The sequence below is a fragment of the Colias croceus genome, chromosome Z, assembly GCF_905220415.1.
Source record: "Colias croceus chromosome Z, ilColCroc2.1".
NCBI lineage: Eukaryota > Metazoa > Arthropoda > Insecta > Lepidoptera > Pieridae > Colias > Colias croceus.
This window is the reverse complement of record NC_059568.1, coordinates 1,347,346-1,375,343: the sequence shown is the minus strand read 5'-3', so window position 1 is coordinate 1,375,343 and position 27,998 is coordinate 1,347,346. Positions and strand designations below refer to the sequence as shown.

The following is a 27,998-nucleotide window of genomic DNA, read 5'->3' as shown; positions in this document are numbered from 1 at the left end:
TTATGAAAAGTAATCCCGTCCTTCTGCAAACTTGAGGTTTTACTCGTTTTACCACATTATTTAATACTACAAGGAGCCATTGTTTCTTTTTTTTAAAGGTTTTTTCAGACGTGTTAACAGATCACGGAACTGGCCGAAACTGATAGTTGCGTTTCGTATGGCAGCGGTTATAAGTCCTATTAGACACATGCGTTGACAGAAACAGTTCGTCTGTTATTAGGCGCCTAGTGGTTGTGTTGTCGATGATTTCATCTTATAAACTCAATTAGAGATATGCCATTTCTACTAATCAGTTATAAAAATTACTTTAACACAAATATTATGAGCTACTAAGTGAATATACAAGGACACTTGAACATTTGCTTGTTAGACAAATGACTTGATCGGGCAACAGACCCAATAACAATCTATTGTAAACTACTGTTCAACTCTCGGCAATGTAAAAGTAAAAGATAAAACTGTTAAGCATTCACTAAAACTAATCTTTGAACATCCTCATAACTGTCATAAAATTCGTCAATCTTATTCCTTGCCCAGCGAATGATCTAAACAAATAGAAAAATTAATGATTTAAGCGAACAATTGCTTTTCAATAAATATAGTCGACATCCGAACGGCCAGGTCGGCCAATCACTACACTTCACGTTAAATGATAAAATTACAATGTTCGCAAAAATAGGTCTTTCAATAAATAGATCGAATCGTCTAGCTACATTTATAAATTGACGACTGTCATGCACACGACACTGAAGGAACGGAATGAAAGAGTTTCGTCACAGAACTGCTGTGAGCCCTCGGCGGCCTGTGTGACTCGTGAAGACCAACTGCAGACTCCATAATCTCCGACTCACTGCTCAATCTCCACTCCCCTTCCTCTACACTTTCTTTTCTTATTCCAATTCGCTTGCGCTTCCTTTTTGGTCACATTAAAACTGGATACCCCGGGAATCTTCTTAAATGATTTCCAATGGCCTACCGAACACTGCATCTCAGTTACTAAACTTTCCACAGATTACTTCACAGAAAATCTTTTTCTAATGAATACCGTGTGCTTTTTCTTAACATTTCATACATAAAACGACATCAATATCAATTATTTTCTATTGTTCTTCTGCATTATCAGATGATTAATAAGGTCTCATTGCATATTGCCAAGTTCCACGATTTCACATGCAAGTGTGGTACATGGAACATCATTTTAACCCTATCATATAGTTTTTCTATGTATTCTTAAAACAATGCAGAAAACCTATATTCTATATACTCGGTAAGTCTTGGCCCACTTATCAATATTGCTGAAAATTTCATAGACCTGCACATGTTGGAAACACTCATCGCTGTACCCTTCTTCTATTTAAACAGTACATAGTGAATCTTTGCCTACATCAATGCATCATCAAAAACTATAAACCTGGGAAATCTATTTTAAACTGCATTCGCCTGAACTATGTGAACATACTCTGCACATCTATTTGACACTTCCGACGCTTCTAACTTCGCCACATTACAATCCATGAAACCTTATCCCCACTAGCTCACAAGCAGTCACACACCCCACCGGCCGCTGGTCCTATGTATGTCTAAGCTGTCACACGGTACTGCGATGCACGGTTCGACAGTGTCACGCGTGCGCTCGATTAGCCTACACCGGCTGTGACGTAACTGCGCGCCGATCGCACCGTCAGCCACGACGGTGGTAGCGCATACTTGCCCCGGGCGGGTCGCGGGCGGGCACGTGCGTCCCGCGCGGCGGCCGGGGCGCTACTGCGCGTGCGGCGGGCTGGCCGGCGTGGAGGGGGGCGCGGGCGCGGGGGGCGCGGCGACCACCCCCCACCGCAAACCCTAGTCCTCCGACATGAACGAGTTCTGCGACTTGAGCTCCTCGAGCCGCGATATTTGTTGGCGCAGGTACATTATTCTGAAAATGTCAAAAGAGATGGCCTTAAATTCGTGTACTTTATACAAAGTTTTTCAAATATAATGTGTATTATTCAATTCATAGGACATTACTTCATCCTCAAATTGATCTCATGGGAAATATTTTATCAAGGAAATATAAATGTAACTATATAAATGTATTATAACACTAGTAGTCCCAAGGAGTTTTTTGGAAAATTTTAATAGCTTTTAACCTTTTATCGTAATACAAGTGCAGACAAATCGATTTAGCCGTTCTTCAGTATTAAGTGTGAAACAAACACAATAAGTCAAAGTCTACCAAAAAAACAAAAGTATAAGATTATTCAAGATTGACATCTTTATTCGTCTTTACTAGCATAAATATCAGCTACAAGCCTCCTAACTACTTACTATTTTATTAATACACGGCCTGGAAAAAACATTTAGTCACAAATCAAGCATAGTATAGCAAACCAAGAATGCGAACAAGACAAATAAATCAAGGCAATTTAATCTTAAAGTAAGTTAAGTCTAAGAAATGTTTAAAAAAAATTTGGAAAAACTCTTTTCGAAAACTCAAAAATTTGTAAAAAAAACATTGACCTTGCCTTGACCACATCAAGAGCATACGTGATACGACACAATAGGCATAATTATATACACACACAATTGCATAAATTACAATTTCCACTCGTCTATTCCAAAATATAGTCCAGCAGGTACGAACCGGCTATAGCCGGTAGTCAGTAGGCCGTACACGGGCAGCTCGAGCAGTTAACGGCTGAGCGAAGTACACGGGGCAGCTCAAGCAGTTAACGGCTGAGCTAAGTACACGGGGCAGCTCGAGCAGTTAACGGCTGAGCTAAGTACACGGGGCAGCTCGAGCAGTTAACGGCTGAGCTAAGTACACGGGCAGCTCGAGCAGTTAACGGCTGAGCTAAGTACACGGACAGCTCGAGCGGTCGGTCGTTGACTTGGTACGGTATGTGTACGGTGGTGAAAGAATGACTATAGTTCACCGCACGGTCGCGGCTTCAAGTCATCGGCTTCAACTGCGTGAAGCTGTCAGTGTACAGCCTAATATTAGGGGTATTTCTATAAACACACACTCGACACACACAAGGGTGTGTAATAGCTCAAAAGCACACACAACACACACACACAAACACACACACACAAACACGCAATACACACTTCTGCTCCTGCAGCGTGGCCTGTATCTCGGTGTGGCGCACTATCGAGCGGGAGCACTTGAGCTCGGTGGACACGCGCGTGCACTGCAGGCAGCTGAGTTGGTACGCTTCCTCTGTGTATTTGTTAGCCTGCGGAGTAAATAATAGACATTATTATTTGCATTATTAGATTATTATTATAGCTATAGTCAAACAGTTCTATTACAACAGTAGGCTTACAATACTAAAAAATTACCTAACCCTTGTCCAGGATTTGGATTTAGGCCGGCTTGGTTAAATAAATACCTCTCACAAATAGTGTGACTTTCTATTTGTTTAGCAGTATTAATAATAGGCATGACGACAGTATCCATAAATGATCGTATTAGTGTTTTTAAGGGAAAATGTATAATAAATAAATTCAATATAGTGACTTAAAAATCTTAAAAACACTAAGATTAATGAGATTATCAATAAAATAAAACATTGAAATTCTGCAGTTGGCCATTTTGACTAAAACACGCGTGACGTCACGCTTAAGTAAACAACTCACGTCAGATGTATTTTGTTGTTATGAATATGTTGAGAATACTCATTTTTATTTATTTTCTATTGTTCCACGTATGCTTTATCGACTCAGAACAGAAATATAATTTCGAATTCACGAATACGCGGTTTCGGGGTTCTTCGCGCCTACTTTATACAATCATTTCTTATTATTTTCTCGCTTAAAATAATTACTAACACATTTTTGAGCATTATTTTAATGTGGATTCACACTGCAATACTGCACTACACTTATAAACTTTGAAATTCGTTACTATAACACATATTAAATAAATATTTTTTTAATTTTCTTCGCAATGCATACAAATAATTATGTATTTACTAAAGAGTGACGTCACGCTTACGCCATGACACCTCCGAGCTGTTTTGGCACAGTTGATAAATATTTTTTGAAAAATGGCTTTTATCTTCGTTAAATTTAAATATATTACCGAAATATAGGGTTTTTCTTGTATAGTAAACGTATACACACATTATGGAAGAGGATTTCAAAATCTTTCGTCATGCCTATTAACACTGCTAAAGGAATAGAAGACAATAATTATTGTCACTTAGGAAACCACTTCATCGCTTGCCATACACCTCACAGTACACTACAGCCATTTGAAATCAACCATCAAATTTTTAATGTATTCGGTCATTCCCTGGTGAATTTTATAAGAATAAAATGATAACTGACAGAACATTTGGCAGCACAACTATAATATATCCCACCTGTTTCTCCAGTATGTCCGCCGGCCACCCGGTCACGTGCGTGGTGAGCTCCGCGCGCACGTGGTTCAGCAGCGACGGCGTCAGCATCGGCGCCGCTTGCTGCAGGCTGCCCACTACTGACGAGTAGCTGCCGAGGCACTCCACTGTAACGGAGGTGATACTTTAGTACTGTGCTGTGTAAAATAGTTGTGGATTTAGTACATAATAATGTGTGTGTTTGGTCATTTTTACAGGAACCCTATAGTGTCTATAAACTTAATAAGAGATCCTAATAATCTTTGTTGCAGATTTTAGAAACTATAGTCAAACTTGTCATCTTGGATCTGAACCAACCACACACCGCGCAGAGAGTATGTTCAGACAATCCTATCCCAATTGCACTCTCGATACAAAAAAAAATAGTGTGTATACATATGTACACGCGATAGAAGTTATACTCTCTTTGGCGTATGGAAAAAAAATACTAGAATATACAACTTGAACATGGTTATCAATTTTCATACCACCTAGAACTAACATCATGCTGTTAAATTTAAGTGTCGGTGTGCGCGCGCATCGTAAAAATTCACTCTCATCATTTCTCCATCGCGCCAAAAGAAGTCCTATAACTTAAAAAAAACTCACTCTTCCGTGGCAGCGCGTTGTCGAGGTGCAGCGGCGGCGCGTGCGGGTCGACGCTCTCCGAGTGCGTGGGCGTGGGCGGGCCCGCGTCGCGCTGCGGCGTCTCCGAGCGGCTGCGCGGCGTGCCGCCGTTGTTGCACGCCGCGCCCGACGTCGACGCGCACGGCGCGGCCACTATGCGCGGCAGCGCTGCGGCCAGCAGCGACCCGCTCTGTGTAACACCATTGTATGGATTAACTTTGGTGCCAATTAAGTAAGGAGCAGCATGTAGTTAGCATTGAAATATACATATGGAGACGACACCGCCTACATCACTTATGTTCCGCTCAACATACGCCATATGGCGTAACTGCACGCTCATTTTTTATTTGTTTTAAAGTGAAACGCATCAAATATGCCTTCGTGTGTGTTACGATATTGCACAAATAATACAAATAATACGAAAAAGTGCAAAGGAATTACTTTCATCGGTAAGTACCTAACTAGATAATAATTTTTAAAACTTAGTTAGAGCAAAAATATGGCGCACAGATTTTGTTCGTGGTGTCTCCTCCATACGAAGTTATATTATCTCAATGGTAGTTAGTCGCTCTTTACACGATATATACGAGTTTATTTTAGCACCAGTCGCAAGACAATAGTAAAAGTGAATACAGAAAATACACAGTTAGGTGAACTTTAATATTAGGTGAATTTATTTGACACAAAATTGCCCTCTTCTTTCTTTAAGATTTTTTCTAACATTTATAACATACATTACATGAACAATTAAATTAAAAAGAAGTATTTTTATAGTATAGTTTGTAACATTAATAAACTTAAAAATGTTTTCGTCAACAGAAAGCTACATGAATCCTCACTCACCGTCTGATTAGAGTTATCCAAGACGACGACCGGCGGCACAGCGCCGGGCTCCGGTCTCGGAGGGCCGCCCTCTCTGTACGAGCTCTCCGACAGCGGTGTACTCCGGTCCGGCGATATGTCCATATCCTGCAGCAGGTGGTGGCCATCTGAAAAACGTTACACCTCTTATAGGGGACTATAGGAGATCGCCACGTACGCCCGCCCAGTTTTGCATACCTCATACATAATACGGTCGACGATTTAAATAATTCTTATATAATTTTTTGTCATGGCGTTACGTGTTTATGTTTATTCGGTGTACCTATGCTAATCGATGAATGATATAGAAATATTTTATTGAGTTTGGAGTGTGAAACATCAACTCTGAATAATCTTTACTAACTCAGGCCCCGGAACCACAGACACAATAAAAAATCTATTGTGTCTGGGACCGATCGGGCCGCTTGGGGCTCAATGGGCTAAGATTTGAACATAGATTAAGTGCTTATTACTAAAAAAATGTGCTTACGTCGTTCAGTTAAGTTATAAATAAATAAGATAATTAAAAGTATCTTAAATTTTTCGAGAACGTCCGAAAAAATGTCATTATAAAGCAGTATAAAAAGTATTTTTTTTTTATAAACGACACCCGTGTACATAAGATGTCATGAATGTTAAATTGAGACAAATTTTGTATATTAAATTATAAATGTTATATTCCTAGAAATGAAAATAGATAACACAATCTTAAAAAATAAACAGGTCCTAAAAGAAGGATCTGAAACTAACCTACAAGATATTTAACGAATCCATATTTACATGTTTATCTAACTATAGCTCTTCCAACTTTCCTACAAAGGTCAGCACAGATCAATATTCGATATACCAGTAATGTAAAAAGTATTGTTTCAAGAAAAAAATAAATGAAAAACGCAATCCACGTCAACACAAGTTAAAACTTATAGCCTTATAGAAGAATGTATAACCTCAAAAAGTTATGCGAATTTATTGCGACAAAACGAAAGATAGATCGATTTTTGTCATGTTTATTAATTACTAGCTGCTCTGCGCGGTTTCACCCCCGTGGCTCCACCCCTGTTGGTCGTAACGTGATGACACATAGCCTATAACCTTCCTCGATAAATGGGCTATATAACATTAAAAGAATTTTTCAAATCGGACCAGTAGTTCCCGAGATTAGCGCGTTCAAACAAACAAACAAACAAACAAATAAACAAACTCTTCAGCTTTATAATATTAGTATAGATTAGTAAACTAAAACCAATCAAATAAATTCTGCAATATTACCTTAAAACGCACATACAAAAACAAATATTGTATAAAAGTTTTAAAACACCAATATACGTACTATGGGGCTGCTTCCATATCATTTTTATTCACAACACGTATATTATGCAAAATAAAGAAAAATATATTTATTTGTACACAATAAAACCTTTGTCAAGAAAAAAATCGCAACTATACATCAGCCACAGGAAAATATTATCAAGTACAGTATTAACACAACACGATAACACGAAACGACGTCATTGAAGAATATATAAATAACTAGCTTTCCACCCGCGGCATCGCCCGCGCATGCAAAGAAAAACCCGCATAGTTCCCGTTCCCGTGGGATTTCCGGGATAAATCCTATCCTATGTCCTTTCTCGGGTATCAAAATATCTCTATACCAAATTTCATGCAAATTGGTTCAGTAGTTAAGGCGTGATTGAGTAACAGACAGACAGACAGACAGAGTTACTTTCGCATTTATAATATTAGTATGGATATGGATATGGATTCTCGTACTACCTACATCAATGTGTTATAAAAATCTACCTATCAAAAAGATATTTATTTGCACATAATTAAAAAAATAAGCATGTTATGTATATTGTGATGAACGTATGTACTAAAAATTTATCAACTTTTATGCATAAAAAATAAGATATATTACTGGAATAACATATTTAGCCTATCGAAACGTAAAGGTTGTACCAACTCCCGTGGCCTTGTCATTAATTCAGCTGGAAGGTAAACACTAAACAGTGGGATTTTGTTCGGTAGGAATCCCTCATAACCTACGGCACTTTCCCGGGGGCCGTGGGTTGTCTATGCAAGATTCCCCCACTTTTTATTTATGCCCACTTACAAAAAAGTCTAATATAGACCAGTGTCGATAATTTTAAACAACAAAAAATATATTAGAATTAAACTCACTGAAAACAGAATACTTATAACAAAAAAAGGCAAAAATAATTTACAAGCGATCCGAGGCCGAGAAGTGGGAGTTACATTTCAAAGGTTTTTCAAAATTGTTTTTCTCAATCTCCGGCGATGTCGTACAGAAAATAATACAGATAATAATATTTAAAGATATACAACGTTTTAACTTGTACTTTTTTAGGGTTCCGAACATTGCCGGCGCGGACCAAAATCAGCTTGGAGGAACTCGAGGGCTATATGCCTTCGTCGCAATTTCTGCTCTGCAGGGAGTTTCCCTGTGCAGTTGCTGGGTTCGAGTTCGAACAGTGCTGCTGTTGGCGGCGACGTATGGTAACCAGTGGTTGCGGACGTTTTAGTCCTACTGGGCGAGGGGCTGCTCTGCAGCGGTGGATGGCGATTGCTACAATCGCGGCGCGGCGGGCTGGGCGGCAGGTTTCTGGCGTCTGGTAAGGGGCTTCGGCCTCCCGTCGGGCAACCTGTTACCCGTCGTAGTGTTGTTGTCACGTCTAGCAGCTTCGACGGACCAGGGGGCTTGCCTTAACCGGCCGGTTCGAGAGGAAGGACACCTCATCAAAAACCCTCAAATCTGCGTTTTCAGTCCAGCGGCGTGGATTTCCTGTCCCTTTTGGACAGTTTGGCTCGGGAGTGCGTGAGCTTTAGCTGTGGCCTCCCATGGATACCGCCCGACCTCCATGGTGTATAAGGGTTATCCGGGTGCAGGGGGCACCGCCCGGATGGACTTTTTATATCCCCCATACTCGTGGGAACAAAAATGTCACTTAACCCGGCCCCATTTAATGACGACTTTAGCAAAATAAATATGGACAATGATGGACAATATGATTCGGATGACGTTAGGACAAGAAGGACGAGAGCTGTGATGCTTTCAAAATCAAGCTCAGCCAACAGCGTGGTGGATCTGCAATCCTACGAAAAAGGAAGGCTGTGGCGGAAGAGGTCCCTGGATAGGAGCCGCTCCGGTTCAGATTCAGAGGATGGAATTGGGGATTTAAAAATCCCCTGCCAAAAAACATCAAAAAGAGGGAAGGGCCGCACGCCGGGTACGTGCGCCGCTCGGCGTGCAGCCAAACTGGACGCGGCACGCAAACTGGAGACAGAGTTGCAGGCTGAGCAGGAGGTCGCGGAGTGCGCTGAGCGCATCGAGGCGACGCGTGCTAGCGCTCCCCTCCCCCCCCCATACCAATAAAGGAAGGGAACACGGCGGAGGCTCTTAGCCTCCGAATTGCGGAAAATTTGGCCGCCATTGAGAAGGTGCGGTCCAGGTCAAACAATTTGAAGACCACTTTCAAAAAAGCTCTCAAATTGGCGCACGACGACATTGAATTGTCGGTGGCACAATTCAAGCGGCTCACAGTCTCTGAGGAGACACGGCTTCTGCAGGCGGACAACTCCCGCCTACAGGCCGAGATCGACTCCCTCAAAAGGGAGCTCGAAAAAGTGAAGACGTCGCAAAGCGTACAAGTGTGTCCTCAACCGCGGGAACCTGATGCTGACCTGGTAGCTTCCATTTTGCGCCAGGTTGGAGACATGACTAACGCCAGGTTTGAGGCCCTAGAGGAGCGTCTGCTGCCGGCTAAGCGCTTAAGACCGGCGCTGGCGGCGGATAACAGGAGAGCGTCATTGGAGGGCGTCCAACAGGCGACCCAGGACCTTGTCACTCTCCCACCACCAGCAGAAAAAACGTATGCAATGGCTGCCTCGGTACCGCAACCGGGCATATCGGCGACGGGGTCCACTCCAAAACGGGCCGTGAAGCATGCTGCGGCTTCAGTCGGGAAGACTGCATTAAAGCAGCAAGTGGCGGTACAGGTTGCAGCGACGGCCATGAAGCCGAAGCCGAAGGCCAACAAGAAGAAAAAAGCGGCGTCGAAAAGCGCGGCGAACTCAAAACACGCCAGCAAAGTCGCGCCCTCCACATCAGCCCCATCCTCAGACCCCCTCCCGCAACAGCAGCCAAAAGAAGGATGGACTGTTGTCGGGAAGGGCGGGAAGAAAACAAAGGGGGCCAAGGCTAAGAAGCCTGCGGCGCAGTCTCGCAAAAAGCGACACAAGCTCCACGTTCCCTCTTCCTCGGCTGTCGTCCTGACCCTTCAGCCGGGAGCGGAGGAGCGTGGCATAACCTATGCCAAGATCATGATGGAGGCGCGGCGTGGGATCGATCTTGGGGAGATCGGCATTGGTGCGATGCGCTTTAAGCGTGGTGTTACCGGTGCCAGGATATTGGAGATACCTGGTGCTTCCAGCACAAAGGAAGCGGATGCTCTAGCCACCAAATTGCGGGAGGTATTAGGCGAGGATAATGTGAAGGTGACCAGGCCAGTGAAGTGCGCAGAGTTGCGAATTACTGGCCTGGATGACTCGGCCTCTGCTGAAGACATTGCGGTCGCGGTCTCACACGCAGGGGAGTGTTCCGTCGAGCACGTAAAGTGTGGTGCTCTGCGTTCTGGCCCGCGGGGTGCAATGTCAGCCTGGGTGAGCTGTCCAGTGACCGCGGCGAAGAAGTTGGCGCAGGTGGGGCACGTTCTGGTGGGGTGGGTTTCCGCAAAGGTCTCATTAATCGAGCAGAAGCCCCTACGCTGCTTCCGCTGCCAGGAGCTAGGCCATGTAAGTGCTACGTGCTCATCACTCGCGGATCGGAGTACCATTTGTTTCCGCTGCGGTGAAATGGGCCACAAAGCGGGTGAATGCTCTGCTACCACTGCTCACTGCGCCCTTTGTGCAGAAGCAAAGCGACCAGCAGAACATCGACTTGGAAGCTTAGCCTGTAAGGCCCCCAAGCCAAAAAAAGGCGGAATGCGGAAGCAAGATGGCGCTCAGGTTCCATCACGCTCTGCTCTGGTGCCTGCTGAGGTGCCGCAAACGGAGGCAGCTATGGAAACGCAGTAATGGCCCCACTGCGTTTCCTACAGGCCAATATTAACCACTGTGCTAGGTCCCAGGATCTTTTACTCCAAAGCCTGGCAGAGTGGGAGATTGATGTGGCGATTGTGTCTGAGCCGTACAATGTTCCCGCCTGGGATAACTGGGCGGGTGATCTGGATAGCTTGGTGACACTAGTTGCATAAGGCGGTACACAAATAGAGCGAGTGGTCAGGCGACGGGGCTGCGTATCAGCGGTAATTAACGGATACACCGTCGTGGGGGTGTATTTCTCGCCAAATCGCTGTCTCGCTGATTTCGAGGAGTTCCTCGTCGTGTTGAGAGATATGATCGACCTCGCGCAGCCAATGTCTGTTCTCCTGGCCGGGGACTTCAACGCCAAGTCCGTGTCTTGGGGTTGCCGGGCAGGTGACGCGCGAGGTACTCTGCTTGCAGACTGGGCGGTCGCCTCTGGGTTAACACTTATTAACCGCGGAACAGAGCTGACATGCGTGCGACAGAGGGGTGGCTCTATTGTAGATATCACCTTCGCGAGCCCTGCTCTCGCTCGTTGTATTCAGGACTGGAGGGTTCTGGTGGACGTGGAGACGCTTTCGGATCACCGCTACATCCGGTTCAGCGTCTCCATGCCCTCGACGGCTCACAGTCGATTCCCCACTGGTGAACGCCGTCCGCGCTGGGCGCTTGGAAGCCTAGATAGGGAGCTTCTCATTGAAGCTGCCATAGTGCAAGCCTGGCTCCCGACGCCGCAGGGTGACGGTGTTGATGTGGAGGAGGAGGCCACTTGGCTTGCCGATGCAATGGCGCAAATCTGCGACGCGAGCATGCGGAGAGTGCGGTCAGTTCCGCGAAGGCGACAAATGTACTGGTGGTCCGCCGATATCACCCAGCTACGCGCTTCTTGCGTAGCTGCGAGGCGGGCGTACACCAGGCATAGACGCCGTAGACGGCGTGACGAAGAGGAGGAGGCGCGGTTATACGCCGTCTACAGAGACTGTATCGTGTCTCTCCAGGGCGCGATAGGCACAGCAAAAACTCGCGCATGGGAGGAGATGCTAGAGGGTTTGAACCATGAACCCTGGGGTCGGCCTTACAAGAGGGTGAGGCAAAAGCTTCGCCCTTGGGCCCCGCCCCTATCTCAAACTCTGGAGCCTCGATTTCTGGAGCAGGTGGTGACGTCCCTGTTTCCGAATCGGGGAAGACATTCTCCCCCGCCGATGGTATCCACAATGACTGTGCAGGAGGAGTATGCTGATGAAAATGTCCCGGTGGTCACGCGTGACGAGCTTGCAGTGGCAGTGGAGCGGCTCAAAGCAAAAAAGACCGCCCCCGGCCCTGATGGTATCCCAGGGCGGGCTTGGGTACTGGCGCTAGAATCACTTGGACCCAGGGTGGAACAGCTCTTCACAGAATGCCTTCAACAGGGCCAATTTCCCCGGAGGTGGAAGACCGGGAATTTGGTCCTGTTGCAGAAGGACGGACGCCCGCGCGATTCGCCCTCGGCTTACAGGCCGATCGTGCTGCTCGATGAGGTGAGCAAGCTCTTTGAGCGCGTTTTCGCAGCTCGCCTCATCGACCACCTGGAGGGAGTGGGGCCGGACCTGAGCGAAAACCAGTTTGGATTCCGCCGGGGACGGTCCACCATTGATGCGATCGCTGCGCTGCGTGAACTCGCAGACAATGTGGCTGATGAAGGTGGAGTGCTTTTGGCGGTGTCTCTTGACATCGCCAACGCTTTTAACACGCTACCATGGAGTTGCGTAATTGAGGCGCTCCGCTATCACAATGTGCCCGAGTACATGGTGCGATTGCTGCAGTCCTACCTATCAGAGAGGGCTGTGGCGTACCCCACACGCCGTGGATGGATGGAAAAGGAAATGTCGTGCGGTGTTCCACAGGGCTCGGTTCTTGGGCCTCTCCTGTGGAACATCGGTTACGACTGGGTCCTGCGCGCCACTTATCTCCCGGGTGTAAGCGTGCTTTGCTATGCGGATGACACCCTGGTGACTGCGCGTGGGGCCTCGTATAGAGACGCGGCCCTCCTTGCGACCGCTGGTGTGGCGGAAGTTGTGCGCCGCATTAGAAGACTTGGTCTAGAGGTGGCCCTGGATAAGTCAGAGGCGATTTTGTTTCGTGGCCGTCGAAGGGCGCAGGCTGCTGGATCAGCAATCCAGGTGGGCGGTGCGTCCATCAGCGTTGGTCCCACGTTGCGCTATCTGGGCATCGTGTTGGACAGCAGCTGGACATTCGTGGAGCACTTCCGCCGCCTAGCCCCCCGGCTTGTTGGGGTGGCCGGGGCACTTGGAAGTCTGCTCCCGAATCTTAGAGGGGCTGGGGGTGCGTGCCGTCGTCTTTACACCGGCGTCATTCGCTCCATGGCCCTCTATGGTGCGCCCATTTGGGCTGACTCTTTGAGCGCCCGTACCAGACCCCTATTGCGTAGACCGCAGCGGGTCATGGCGCTCAGAATCGTGAGGGCATATCGCACGGTGTCCTTCGAGGCCGCGTGCTTAATGGCGGGGACGCCCCCGTGGGACCTGGACGCCGAAATGCTGGCGGACGTTTATCGCCGCATCGCCGCGTCTAGATCGCATGGGATCAACCCATATCTGGAGCAGGTCCAGCAATGGAGGGCTGATGCTCTCGAGCGGCGTTTCATTGAGTGGAAACGTCGGCTCGAAGAGCCCAGCGCAGGAGTAAGGACGGTCGAAGCAATCCGACCGGTCCTACGTGAGTGGTGCGACAGGCGGCATGGGGCCATCACCTTCCGCCTGACACAGGTACTGTCCGGACACGGTTGTTTCGGGCGGTACCTGTGCAAAGTCGCCAGACGGGAGCCGCAAATGGCTTGTCATTGGTGCGACTGTCCGGAGGACACGGCAGACCACACTCTCGCCGTGTGCCCCGCGTGGTCAGAGCCCCGTGCTCGCCTAGTCGCAGTCGTCGGCCCTGATCTCTCCCTGCCTTCCATAGTTCGCGAAATGGTTGGCGGCGACAGATCGTGGTCCGCGGCTATCACATTCTGCGAGTATGTGATGTCGCAGAAGGAGGAGGCAGAGCGGGTCCGCGAGAGAAACCCTTCCTCGGATCCGATTCGGCGTCGTCGTCCTATTGGGCGTCGTCGCCGTGTCGCGGCCGCTTTACACGGTCGCGACCTGCCTCCCTGATGATGGGCACCGGATGGTGGAACGGGGATATAATCCATCATCCGGTGCGGAGAGGCGGCGTGAGAAGTGTTCCACTCACGCCGCCCCCCTAGGAAGGTAGATCTGGCGGCCTCCCGCCACATTCGCGTTGGGCCTGGAGATAGGCTGCCGCTGACGGGTCTGCGGACGCGGTTCTACCGAATACCCGCGGCCCCGTCTATAAAGCGGCACGGCGGAACACAGTGGAGTTTAGTCGGTAGGTCCCTGCACTCAGCAGGGTGAGTCCGACATAACCCAGGGCTCTTTCCCCGAGTGCCCTGGGTATGCTTAAATGCATTCTCCACTATAAAAAAAAATAAAAAAAAAAATAAAAAAAAAAAAAAAAAAGGGTTCCGAACATCAAAACAAAAGGAAAAAATGAAACACTTATAGGATCACTGTTGTACGTCTGTCTGTCTATCAACACCCTTTTTCTCAGGAACGCGTAGAGGTATCAAGCTGAAATCTATATCCATACTAATATTATAAATACGAAAGTAACTCTGTCTGTCTGTCTGTTACTCAATCACGCCTAAACTACTGAACCAATTTTCATGAAATTTGGTATGTAGATATTTTGATACCCGAGAAAGGACATAGGCTACTTTTTATCCCGGGAAAATGACGCAATCCCGGAAAGCCCACGGGAACGGGAACTATGTGGAATTTTCTTTGACTGCGCGGGCGAAGCCGCGGGCGGAAACCTAGTATTATAAAAAATGAAACCCGTTTTTCGTGGTCACGGCATCACGCGTGAACGGGTGGACCGATTTCGATTATTTTTTTTAATTATATTCCTTGAAGTACAAGGTTGGTTCTTATGGAAAAAAAACGTAAACATGTACCACGGGCAAGCCGGGGCAGAACGCTAGTTATCTATAGATTAATCAAGTCAGTCCCTTGAAGCTGTGAAAAAATCAAACTTATAAGCCAACGCAATCTAAAGATACAGCCATAAATGATGAATATTTTCGCTAATTTCGACATTCACAAGGGAATCATAACCTACAATGTACTTCCCGTAAACACAAAAGTCTTTAAATTTGGCCGGTTTTATTTCGTATCGTCAAAATCTCAAACAAATGATCAAAAGTTCGAATAACCGTGTTAAATGAATATTTCATTTTACTAAAACTCGGTCAAAAGGAGTCTATACCTTTTTATGTCCTAACCTCCACAAAAATGTTTAAATTCATAATACTCGCTTATGATTTAACAAATTTTTAGTTTTACCTCAATATAACTACTGTCTGACCGGTTGGCTTAGTTGGTAGAGACCCTACCTTCCAAGCCAGAGGGTGTGGGTTCAATTCCCACCGAGGGCAAATATTTGTGTGAATATGTTTGCTCTGTCTGATTATCTTTATGAGTATTTATTTCTAATTATATATATGTATGTTTACCAGCCATCTGGTTTCCATAAGACAAGAGAATTATAGTATGGGATCAGATCGTGCCGTGTGTGAAAATCGTCCAGAAATATTTATTTATTTATGACTGACTTTTTCCATTTTTTAGCATTCAAATGTTGCCAATAATCATCTAAACATATATTCACGCTCACCTAACGAGCAAAATGTGTAAGATATTGCTTACCAGTTACATATCATTTATGTAACCACATTCAATAAATAAAATAACAAGTAGTTCGAAGAAATTTTTGAATGTTAATTTTGTTTATCTCTCTGTTCTTCAAGCCTAAACTACTGAACCCATTTTTCTGAAATTTGTTACAAAGATAGTATAACATCATCACGGTAATCCCACGTTGGCCGAAAGTTATTTTGTGTAATGGTTCATTTACATCAAAGAAGCAGAACATTTTTTCGTGATCTTTAGTGTAAACGAAAGCTCGTATTCAGTTTTGTTCAGAATCAGAACATTGCATAGAATCTTTTCGAACGCAAGAATATTCTACGCGTGTTTACACTAAAATAGTTTTACATAGTGGGGTTAGAAATTAGAATGAGCATTCGTTCGTTTGATGTAAATGCACCGTTATACATAATATGTATAATAATACGAGCACATCTCCTGTTGGTCTTAAGGTGATGGTATATCTTCCTCGATAAATAGGCATATCTAACACCTAAAGAATCTTCAAATCGCGGACCAGCAGTTCCTGACATTAGTGTGTTTAAACAAACAAACTCTTCAGCTTTATAATCTATACATATAATAAATCTGTAGAAGGGTCAATTCTGTACATTGAAAATATTGAAAAAATAAATACCAGGGGGTGTTACTGGATCGAAACCAAACCCAAATATGTGATTAAAAAAATTTTTGTCTGTCTGTCCGTCTGTCTGTCTGTCTGTCTGTCTGTCTGTATGTGAAGGCATCACGTGAAAACTAGCGGTTCGATTTCGATGAAACTTGGTATAATTATACCTTATTATCCTGGGCGTAAAATAGGATACTTTTTATCCTGGAAAAATACGTGGAAAAAAATTAATCTTAATTTTTCAGTTTTATCCATAGACGTTGTTCCGTAGAACCGCGAACACACGTTGCGTATTATTATAGGCCTAGCCGTATTTGGGAATTGGGTCCAATAGATATTTATAAGATGTTAGTGTCAGAGGTACTCAAAATGGAGAAATAAACCATCCACGCGAAGACCGACATCCGCGCGGACGGAGTCGCGGGCGGAAGCTAGTATTAAGTATAGATAAAGATAAGTGACGCACCTTTCCCGTCGTGCGCGGCGTGCGGCGCGTGCTTCGTGCGCGTCCGCTCGACGACGTTCTCGCGCGACCCGCTCCAGTAGCGCTCCGACGTGCTGTTTGCGCGCTTGCTCGACTTCTCCGACTCCCGCCGCCGCGACCGCGAGCTCGATCTCTTGTCGCGATCTAAGGATAACAATGCTTTTAGAAAAATATATATCTATTCCGAGGAGTTACTATTTCTTTTTGTCTATTAATAATAATTTATTTTCCTCAAAAACTTACAACAACCTAGCATATCATAATAGAAATTGAAGAGCGCTGGTGTCTGCGATAGGCAGTCAAACTGCGTAAAGTTTGCCAAGTAGCATTATTAAAAACATGGTATACGTCGTTTAGAGTGTGACACCGCCTACTTGGTACAGTGGTTAACGCTAGCGTAGAACCGAGGGAACCAATAATATCGACATCGTTTGAAGCGATACTATTGGTTCTTTACAAACACATCCCTCGCTACGCATCCTCGCACATCTCTGGAAAAGCACCCTAATACCACCACTCTCCCAAACTGGAATTACTCCTGCTTACGTCATGTTAGATCACCTTTTACAATTAGCCTGTCCGTTTGGACCGAAAACGACCCAGACGTTTATTTTTTCACATTCTATATTCGATTCGAAAAGGCTATGTCTGTGATGATATCATTAAACTCTGTCTGGGTCGTAGTGCCTATAAATAAAGGTGTAGGTTCTCACTCGATTCCAAAAAAAGCTTAGACTCGGGCTGAAGTACCTTGTTTATATTGAAGTATAATGCTTTTCTGTTTAGATAATTTTATTTAAAAGAAGTCGATACCGAATTCTGTTCGAGTATTAATAAATAAACTTTGTTACAATCTGTTGATAGTTTATGGTTTCATTGTAAAACCTATCCATTAGGATAGGTTTTACAATTGATTACAATTTACCAAAAATTTACTAATTAATAATAATTAATTTTATAAAAATCCCTTATCGAAAGATGCATCGTTGTATTATGTAAAACCATTAACGAGAAAGAGCGCCTTCAAACAAGAATGATTCTTCTATAAAGTAAATCCATATTTAACAACGTTAAATTCAACAAAATATGGTGAACCGACAGGAGCGGAAGATCGAATAGGGGAAGATCGAATAATTTCACACCTATTGGCATTTCTTTCGATCGATTGTGCTAAGACTTATTTATTCTAATGAAATAAATACTAGACTTAGTTCTCGTGCTTATACCAAATCAATAAACATCCAACCATTTCGTATTTCACGTCCGTCAAAGGAACCATCTATTTCCAAGTCATTTTCCCTATTTTTTACATCTAAATACATTCACTGAGTCATCATATCTATAAGCAACTGATGAATATTACTTACAATACACGGTAAATCAATAAAATGTTGATATTAAGTTTCGATCAAATTTCTAAGAATCTAACAACCCTTCCTGGCGATTAAATATTAACGCAAAATGTTTTGAGCCACCAAGGCGCCTGGTTTAATTTTCAGTTATGGCTGTGAAATGACGCGCCTCTTTCGATTTATTACAAATTTATGAAAATTAACTTAGATCTTAGGCTTAAATATAAAAAAAAAAAAACGGCATCTATTAAGGATCGAAGTAAGTAACTTGTAGGATTTTCCCACAACGACAATGTTAGCACTTACTACGTATAGTATAAGAGGCAATTTATAAAATAAGCAGAGTTTAATTTCCTCTTTAAATAATTTATTTTAGTATAACTGTAAAAAATTAACATACAAATAACAACTAAAAGCTTATCGTTACAAATAATCTAGAATCAATATTATAGTGATACTGCATTCTATAATGGAATTTCTAAAGACATACGTTCGAATTTACCCAGTCTTAAAAACAAGGTTTAAATAAATATATATAAATAAATCATTTATTCACACCATCATATGTTACAAAAACTTAATGACCCAGGTCTCAATATAGTTGTAAACTGTTTTTCAGGAGCCTGAAACCTACTTACTCTATAATACAATCAAACAACGATCGAATACCGAAAAAAAAGACATAAAAACACAATACACAATTCAGGATAACAAATACCTCATTTCATAATTAAGTACATATTATTCCAACGTAAAATTATACACCGCGGTTTAGAAAATCAAAAAAAATATGCCCTGAAACTACCAACAATTTAAATTTATCACTTTTAATAAACTATTTTATCGAAAAATTAATTTAACAAAAAAGCTACGAGTGGTGGCAGAGAAATGTATATTTTTCAAAAGTACCAACCTGCCATGTCAGGAGCTGGAATAACATTAAAGAAATGGCCATTAAAATTGAGTATTGCCAATAATAGACACAATTTAACGAGATACCCGCGTGGGAAGTTCGAGGAGGGCGTACATCCGCCATCCGAGTGAGGAATCGACAACTTATTTCCAATGTTTATGTTTTCACAATACGTGTGCCAATTAGGCGAGATTACAGATATTATAAGTGTCATTATAGGCTGAGTTCAAAGGAAATCGCGTGTGGAAAAGCCCACATTCAAGCATTATTCGAGCAGTCTATAATCAAATAAATGCCCTTGGGAAGTACAATGAAATAGATATTTTCACAAAAGAAAAATATTGAAGAAAAACAAGCTATAAAAAGTAACGTTACAACAGACTTATTTTGTTTTGACCAACCATTTTTCAACTTGTCGCTCTTCTCCATTCTAGCTGAATTTTGAAAAACAATTCCAAACCAACAAAGATTTTGAAGTTTTATTACATATACGATCGAGGTCCTTTTTACCCACTCCGAGTTCAGTTCATTACTGCCTATATATTACTGCATTTTATTTATGCCCGGGATTTCTCATATATACCTACAAGGCATTTTGCGGTGGAAGGAATCAAACATCAAACGATGAATCAAACGATGCAGTAAACAAATTACGTCCAATCGAAGGCATTCAATTCTAACTTTAGTATCTCAAGTAGGGATGCAACAGTACAATGGTGTTGAACAATACGATATCTATAATTCAGTGTCCAATAGTTGCACTAAATAGTTAGCAACTTGTACAATTGAAGTTCTGTATCGTGTTCTCGTCAACTATTGAGTGAGAAACTCAAGAGATGAGTTTGAGATTAACTCGAGCGTCGCGGGAACTTATTGGATTTCCTAGATAAGATGACAGGAAATGGAATGGCAGGAATGAATGGTTCCATAATGTTTACCTCTTCGTGACACGGAAAGCGAATGCTTGTGTTTTGAAACTCTGTAGTAGGTATATGTTCAAAAAATATAAAAAGCAGACATAAAACATTAACTTTTAAAACAAAATAGGTTACGAACCATGCTATAAGTTGACTTAATAGTTTATGTTATGAATTTTAGATTAATAATTGACCCAATTCAGAAATGTAAAACAATATTGTGTTGTAAATTATAATGCCTTTATAATAATTAAGTTAGGGTCGTATACATATGCCCTAAAGCACTGGCCAATTGTTTGAACTACACAATGGTCTAGTCTCACGACTCTTAATTGAAATAGTTACCTACCACCATTTATCAAATAAGCTATGCGTTCAAAAAGTTTCGTCGAGGAAATCATTTTCTATCGATAAAAAACATCACTATCCGCCCCGTTACGTCCCTGATTTCAACCCACTTACAGCCTTATTACTGTTCCCTGCTGGGCGTTGCAATTCAAAGGAAATGATCGTGAAAGTCCTTAGCTCCATATTTGCGAACTGGGAGATAGACTTCCTTTGAGGGTTCCTATTAAATCACTGCGACACGGTTTCCAGCAAATTGTAGACAGCACTTCCACTTTGAATGGAAATACCGTTTTTCTATTTTAATTTTAATTTTAAAACGTTCTAGACGTAAGCAAACTCCATCAACCTTTTAATATTCATTTTTTTTTTAATCGAGCTGAAAATTATTTTCGTGCAAATATTTTTCCTCCATTGTAAATTTTGAATGTGAATGTAATCTCGGACATCTAGGTATTCATGTATATTAAGGTTTCAAATATATTTTGATATTTAATTCAACGAACCAACTAATACTTGCTTATTGAAATAAAGTGAATATTTTCTAGAGGTGTATGGTACTTATTTAATAAATTATCGAATATTAATAAAATCACCTTTCTACCCACTTCTACCCTTTCCTAAAGCCCTTTCCACTAACTAATATTTATAAACATTATCGTGTTGCCATAATTTGTCTCTTAAGAGTATATAAATTAAAAATCAATATCTATCTTTACATTCAGGGTTATTCAACAGAAGCATGAATATTTTATTGTTCTTTAAATAAATAGGTCGAAGAAATGACGACAGTGTGAAAGTTTCTAGTGACCCTCATTGAATTTATTGTTCTATAGCCAAGAAAAATATATTAAACCTACTAATCCTACTATCCTACTAATATTATAAACGCCAAAGTTTGTGAGAATGTGTATGTGTGTGTTTGTTACTCTTTCACGCAAATACTACTGAACCGATCACTCATGTACTGTGGTCATCCTCTCATCGGTACCAATAAGTAAACAAAGTAGTATTTCCTTATTTCTTACTTCACAAACAAACAAAATAATAAAATAACAATAAAAATTAAACCACGAAAACGTTTAGTTTAATGTAATATAATTGCAAATATATTATACCCTCACGTTTAATATAATATAATTTTATTATGTCGAAAAGCGTGACAACTCATAGATTTTTTTATGGCCAATCAATGCTCATTATTAATTATTTCATATTAGCAACCTCAGACCGACTCAGAATCTCGACTCAAATTCGCTAAATGAAGGAGATAAAAATGTATCAAAAATGATGCATAATATATATTCATAGGATAGGAAAGAGAACCGATGAATGAAGTTCAGAGACATTCTTCAGAGTTGCTATTAGTATCGAGAATCATCAGACTCGACTTTGAATACTTAGTTTCACAAACAAGCATATTCTTATTTAAGTATTTATCAAATCTACATTGAAACTGCGAAACGTACGTAAAATGATTGTGAGGTTGATAAGGGAGAATAAAGCATACATAATTGCGCTCACCGTGGTATACATTCGGTAGAGGCAGGCGACAGTACGTCTTCCATCGTTATAGTTCAACAGGTCACGTTGGGAAAGACAATCAAGGAATCGTGGCACGTGACATCGGTCGCGCTGTTGCCTGGAGAGAGAAGTGTCCGTAAAGTTCGGGGAGTTGGGATTGTGTCGACAGCTCTGGCTCGATCGATGCGTAGTAACTTTTATGTTTTTAAACGCGAACAACGCTCGTCACGTTGCCTAATTTAACGTGAGTTACAAATATTTACGTAATGATAATCCACGTTGGGCCTACTTCGAAAATTTTGTTTACCACAAAATAATTTCGAAATCTAAAGAGATTTACTTTTTTTATTTATTCTACCAAGATGTACTATCTTCTCACTTAAAATAAATAGCAAGTCAGCGCAACGTACGTTTCACAGTACTTTATATCTTAATGAAGGCTTTCCTATAATTCTGTCTAGCACAATGTTAGATAATAAATAAGTCTTTGAACAATGTGCTCTGTGCACCACTATTTATTCCCTTAATTTAATAAAATAAATCCAAGAAGACGTGCTCGCTTCTCTCCATTCAGTCTATAAATCGTAATTAAGTCTTAAGCAAAAGACGGTCTAGAAGCGGCCTTCAATTTAAATCCTAACTGCATTTATTATCGCAGTCGAGGCGGGCTTTACGTCGCCAGCTAGAAGGGAAATTGAAAAATACCTCCGTATTTATGTAAATAGAATTGAATTTAACAGTGCAATAAAACTGTGACATCGGGGCGAGAATTAAAGTATGACGTTTTATTATTATTTGTCGATTAATGAGCGATTCAAGCAAACAACACGAGCGTGATATTTTAATCATCAACTATTGAGCGGCCACAGAAGGGTTGATTGCCGTCGACAAAACCTCTGCCCTAACAATAGGAATTTTCAATGCATCTGATTAAAAATTCTCATTACTAACACCGTTTGTTCCGATGTTGGCTGTTGTTGGTTTGAATTTATCCGTGATTTGGATTGTAATGTAAAAACAGATTTAGAAATCCATCTCTATTCAAGTGTTTATACTCGATGTTTAACTTGAGCGCAATTATAACTTCTTAGCTTTATTTATTTTATATAGGATCGAGATAAAGTTCTCAAGCAAAGTTTACAAGTAATAAAGTATCAAGATTGCTAAAGAGACTAGATGACAAAGACTTTAGACTTTAGCTTTTGTGACGTTGACTTTATAACCCATTACTTATCTAACTTACAAACGGGCGAATGTTCAACGACTAGATTATTTAGATAAAGTGTCAACAATGTCGGGGAAATACCTTTTTTTATCATAATATATAAATTATTCATTTTTATATTATAAGATATATCGGTTTGGGAGAATCCACAATCCAACTTTGCTTAAATCTATGATAATAATATTATAAAGCTGAAGAGTTTTTGTTTATTTGAACACGCTAATCTCAGGAACTGCTGGTCCGATTCGCAAAATTATTTCAGTGTAAGATAGCCCGAGGAAGAGGAGGAAGGAGGAAGAGCCCGATTCATCGAGGAAGGCTATATATCATCACGTTAAGACCAACAGAAACAGAGCCACGCGGATGAAACCGCGGAGCGCAGCTAGTACGAAGTAAATTGAACGAACTAGACAATATCCTTCACTTGTAAAAATAAAGTTGAGAAGGCTAAGTTACTTATTTCAAACACTTTAAAAGAACGTTCAACAGAAAGCTGCTTAACGATATTACAAGACGTTAGCTCAATAGAGCGCTTTTCAGGTTGAAAAATTGCTAGAAAGTCGGAAGCGACCTACATAGATTGTATTCAAGATCAAAGGTACTAAGGGGACCCATCAGAGTAATTAATTATAATGCTGTTGGTAGATTACCTTTATGATTTTTTAAAAAAATAATTTCTACATTTTATGCAAAATTTTAAAGATAAATTAAAATTATATAGGTACATGTGCTTGATGTACAGTTGCAAACAAAATACGTAATGTTTATTTTAGCTGTTGTAAATGTAGTTTTAAACAATTTTGTTTTCTTTATTTTATTAACTTTTGTGTGCTTTGAGAGATCCTCTGATCTGATCCTCTTTAAAACAGCCACATTAGGTGATATTCATATGTTAAAGTAAATCATTGTAGGAAACAAAACACTGAACATTATATAACAAACAAAACATTGGGAAAAGGGACAGCATATCAATTATGTGCACCTATGCATGAAATATGCCAATCTCCTAACAACAGGGTTCCAACAAAACAATATAATGTGGCTGTAAATGAGTTATTTCATATTCATACAAATTATATATAAATATATAATATGAACAATTATTTAAACTCAATGATTTCGTGAGTATATAAACGGAACTTTTACACATATTTTATTTTTATATAAATAATAAGTTAACTGTTTTAGTTACATTTAACAAATTTGTAATCGGCGAAAATCTCAAGAAAATGTCTGGCTGATTTTATTTATTTATTTATTCAGGTCTGAATAGGTTGAAAAATATTTTTTTTGTTTTCCCTGTGAGTGTATCCTGACAAAAGGTGGACAAAATATATTTAGGGAATCTAATTATGAAACAGCATAATTATATAATAGATACTTATATATAAAATATTGACAAAATTATGGATGAGAGTATAGTCTCATGATTATCATTATAACATACCAATATCATCAACATCAACCTTACGTATTTTCATGATCTATTTCAAAAATTATTATATTCTAAAGATCCTCTAATTAAGTATTTCGTTAATTTCTATATTGCCAAAATACGAATATGAATACCACTCGTTTTGCTTAGTATTGTATGTAATTTATTGTGAGAATAAATACAGCAACTTGCACACTTCCTAACCTAATTTCTTTCAGCATTCCTAACAAACGAAATAAGTAAATAAACAAAATACTCACTACTTCTGGATGATGATGATGAATACGTAGTCTGGTGATCTTTGGATGAATTCTTCCTCGAGTCCCACTCCTTGGGCTTCTCCCACTGTGACACTTCAAGCTCACTGTTATAGTAATATTTCTTGCCCGACGAACTAATGTGTTCCGACCACTCACTAGAGGGCGCACTCGAGGGGGGCGCACTCCTCTTATAATATTTGCTACTCGAATTAACACTACTGTTCATTCCACTAGTCCTTTTTTTCTCGGATTCACATCGCTCGTGGTTGTTCTTCTCTCGTTCACCTTCTTTACTGCGTTTCTCCTTCGGTGATCTGACATCTGAAATTTAGACAATTATTACATTTGTATTTTGTTAAGATTTTCTTTCTGGACAGAATTTAACCCATTGAGCCCCAAGTGGCCCGATCGGTCCACGACACAATAGATTTTCTATTGTGTCTGTGGTTCCAGGGCCTGAGTTATTAATAAACAATTCTGTAACTTATTTTACTAAATGCTAAATGAGATCATTTACTTGTTATTTTCATGGTATCTATATTCCATGTATAATGTAATATCTATATATTACAGGTAATAATAGTGATAAAAAGATGGAATAATAATTTAAATAGGAGTATACATCATTTATTCTTCTTTGAAATTACTTCAGAACATATTTGTTGTTTGCCAAAAAATTTATCTACAAATACCTCATGTACCATACTTGTTACTTTCTTAATGAAAATTCGAAAATATAATGGGAATGCCACACTGTTCAAACATAATTTTTAAATTCTGATAATACAATTGCATTGCCTCAGTAATTTATTTAAACATATTATTGCAAAATTTCGCATGGTTTTTTGTCTACAGTAGTACTATTTAAAATAATTAATTGCTGAAAATTATTTTTAGGACAAAATGAATACCATACTACCCTAATGTGAGAATCTGCAGTTATATTCACAGAATCATAGAAAAAAGGTTACTGTTTTCTGTTGCTAATATTCTAAATTCGTTTTTTGTATTAGAGATCATTATCTTCTAAACTTTATGAGGTAATCTGGAAAGTTGTTAAACCTAAACAGCAAAAAGCCAGACTCATTCCTTACTTGTTTTATTTTAATCATGATTAACATGAGATGAGAGAGATAGTATATAATAATAAATAAAATCAACACAAAATTTAGACTTTAGTATCTTGGATTAAACATGAGTAGACATGAAATTATATTTTAACTCATGTAATAAAGGGACAAGTATATGAAAATTAAAATTATTTAAGACAAATGTTGCTATCAAATGTGTTTTATTTGAAATATAGTCTACATATAAAAATTTCGCATTTGCATTATTAGGTTTGTCATATCTTATAGGAAATTTTTAGTTATTGTTATTTTTTAAATAAATAAAATATTATGAAAATAAAAATTATAATAATTCAACTGCTATTGGGATTATTTATTTCTTGAATATAAAATATATGAAAAATATTTTACTTAAATTGTTTAATAAAATAATAGAATGATATAATGTAGTAATATTTGATTAATATTTGTAAATAAATAACTTGTCTTTGTGTATTTATATAATATTCACAATTTCGTTAATATGATGTATTATGAAGTTTGTTGAAAAATCTTGCTAGGTCAAGAATATTATTTATATATTGAAAACTAATCATTAATTCAACAATCTTGCTTTCAACTAGCTTTTCAAAATTTATTTCTCATATATTGGGGTGTTTGTTTTATAATTCAATTTAATATTTTTTTAATAAAATTAATGAAACTAACAAGATACATAATTATTGTGCTAAATACCTTCAAAGATAAACAGTTAGTGTTAATATAACACAAACTAAATTAAGCTAAGACTTATATTGTATAAAAATATTGTAAGAAACTGATAGACAGTAAAGAAATTAGTTTTTGAAATTTTATTTTGGATTATTAAGAAACTTTAAAAATATATACCTGTATACTTATTCCTAGAGGATTTGTAGTCTCTATCTCTCTCCTTTTCTGAACCTTTCTGCATGTAGGAATTTCTAGATGTGACATATCCTCGTTCATCAACCATGTGATAGTGGTGGTGCGAGTGGGCAGAGTGTCCCATGTGCCCGTGGGACATGTTCCCATTGGGGGATCTGAGTGGTGTGTACCGCTCAGATGATCCATACTCATTAGCCCTCTTCGAATTATACTTCTGCTTTAAAAACATGTTTTAATACTTTAATTATCGTCCATATTACACTTACAGTCAATTATATATGCCAAATAAATTCAATATTAACATGCTAACACTATCTGAGATGTGTCAAAACCTTCTGTTACAAACTTTGTTTTGATGCAAATCACGGAAATAACTTTTCAAAGGAGAGTGGTGAGGAACGTAACTTTGATGTATTTACAAATATGACACAAAAACATGAATTTAATTTACTAATGATGCTGTTAGGTCACGTATATATAAGTAATAAAGTTTTCGAGGACGATTGTTGCTATCCATATCGCGTTCGTCCCTTTAATATAATATTATGCATTATCTGGAGCGAACATCGAGTGGTTAAAAGTAGGAAAAGAATGGGCGCAATGTGTTATTACGTAGAGTAGTACCTAAACGAACTCAGTACTTTAGTTCTTGGAAATCGTAATAAGTTAACAACTTTTACTTTAAAAGTTTCCCGTATATCTTACCTGATATGGATGGGCCTGATGCTTCTCAAAGTACCTGAAATCAGACAAAAACATTTAGTCTTCTCATCTGAGTTACAGTAAAACTATCGGCGACCGCCATCTACAGATTGCTAGGTTTATGCATCAAAAAGTTTACCGTACCCATCGCTTATTCGGTGAGGTTTCCTTGCATGCATTACCATCAATGCAAAAATACGATTTTTACGGCCTCAGTAATAAAATTTAAACAGAGACCACTGTCATTAAAACAGATTTACAGGAGGCCGTGATATATCTTGATGGACGCCATGTCACATTCGAGACACTCAAGAGAGAGTCGATAGAGACGCGAAAGAGATAAAAACTAACCAACGACGAGAGAGGAACGACGAGGACATCCGACAACTGTTTAGTTTTGTCTATGAAACATAAATTTGATTTGATTGCATTCTAAAAAATGTTTCAAAATGTTTTAATAAAATAGTAAAGCATCTATGAATAAATGAAACTTTTAGATAATTTTGTAAG

The 27,998-nt window shown here is 40.3% G+C and overlaps 1 protein-coding gene across 4 annotated transcripts; it reads right to left on the bottom strand.

The window, feature by feature from the left end:
• Positions 1–27,804, bottom strand: LOC123705320 (WW domain-containing adapter protein with coiled-coil homolog). Of its 4 annotated transcripts, none has more exons than XM_045654056.1 (10): positions 27,633–27,804; positions 27,492–27,525; positions 26,769–27,003; positions 24,811–25,131; positions 16,822–16,998; positions 5,838–5,983; positions 4,977–5,184; positions 4,353–4,495; positions 3,094–3,221; positions 1–1,918 (listed from the first exon to the last, which is right to left on the bottom strand). In XM_045654056.1, exons 1-10 carry the CDS (start codon positions 27,671–27,673, stop codon positions 1,843–1,845), a joined length of 1,509 nt encoding a protein of 502 aa, XP_045510012.1. In that variant the 5' UTR covers positions 27,674–27,804; the 3' UTR covers positions 1–1,842. The 4 variants fall into 4 exon arrangements, with proteins under 4 accessions (XP_045510012.1, XP_045510015.1, XP_045510014.1 ...); XM_045654059.1 differs by having other exon boundaries at positions 16,822–16,983; XM_045654058.1 differs by having other exon boundaries at positions 26,769–27,000.
• Between the last annotated feature and the right edge of the window lie 194 nt (positions 27,805–27,998).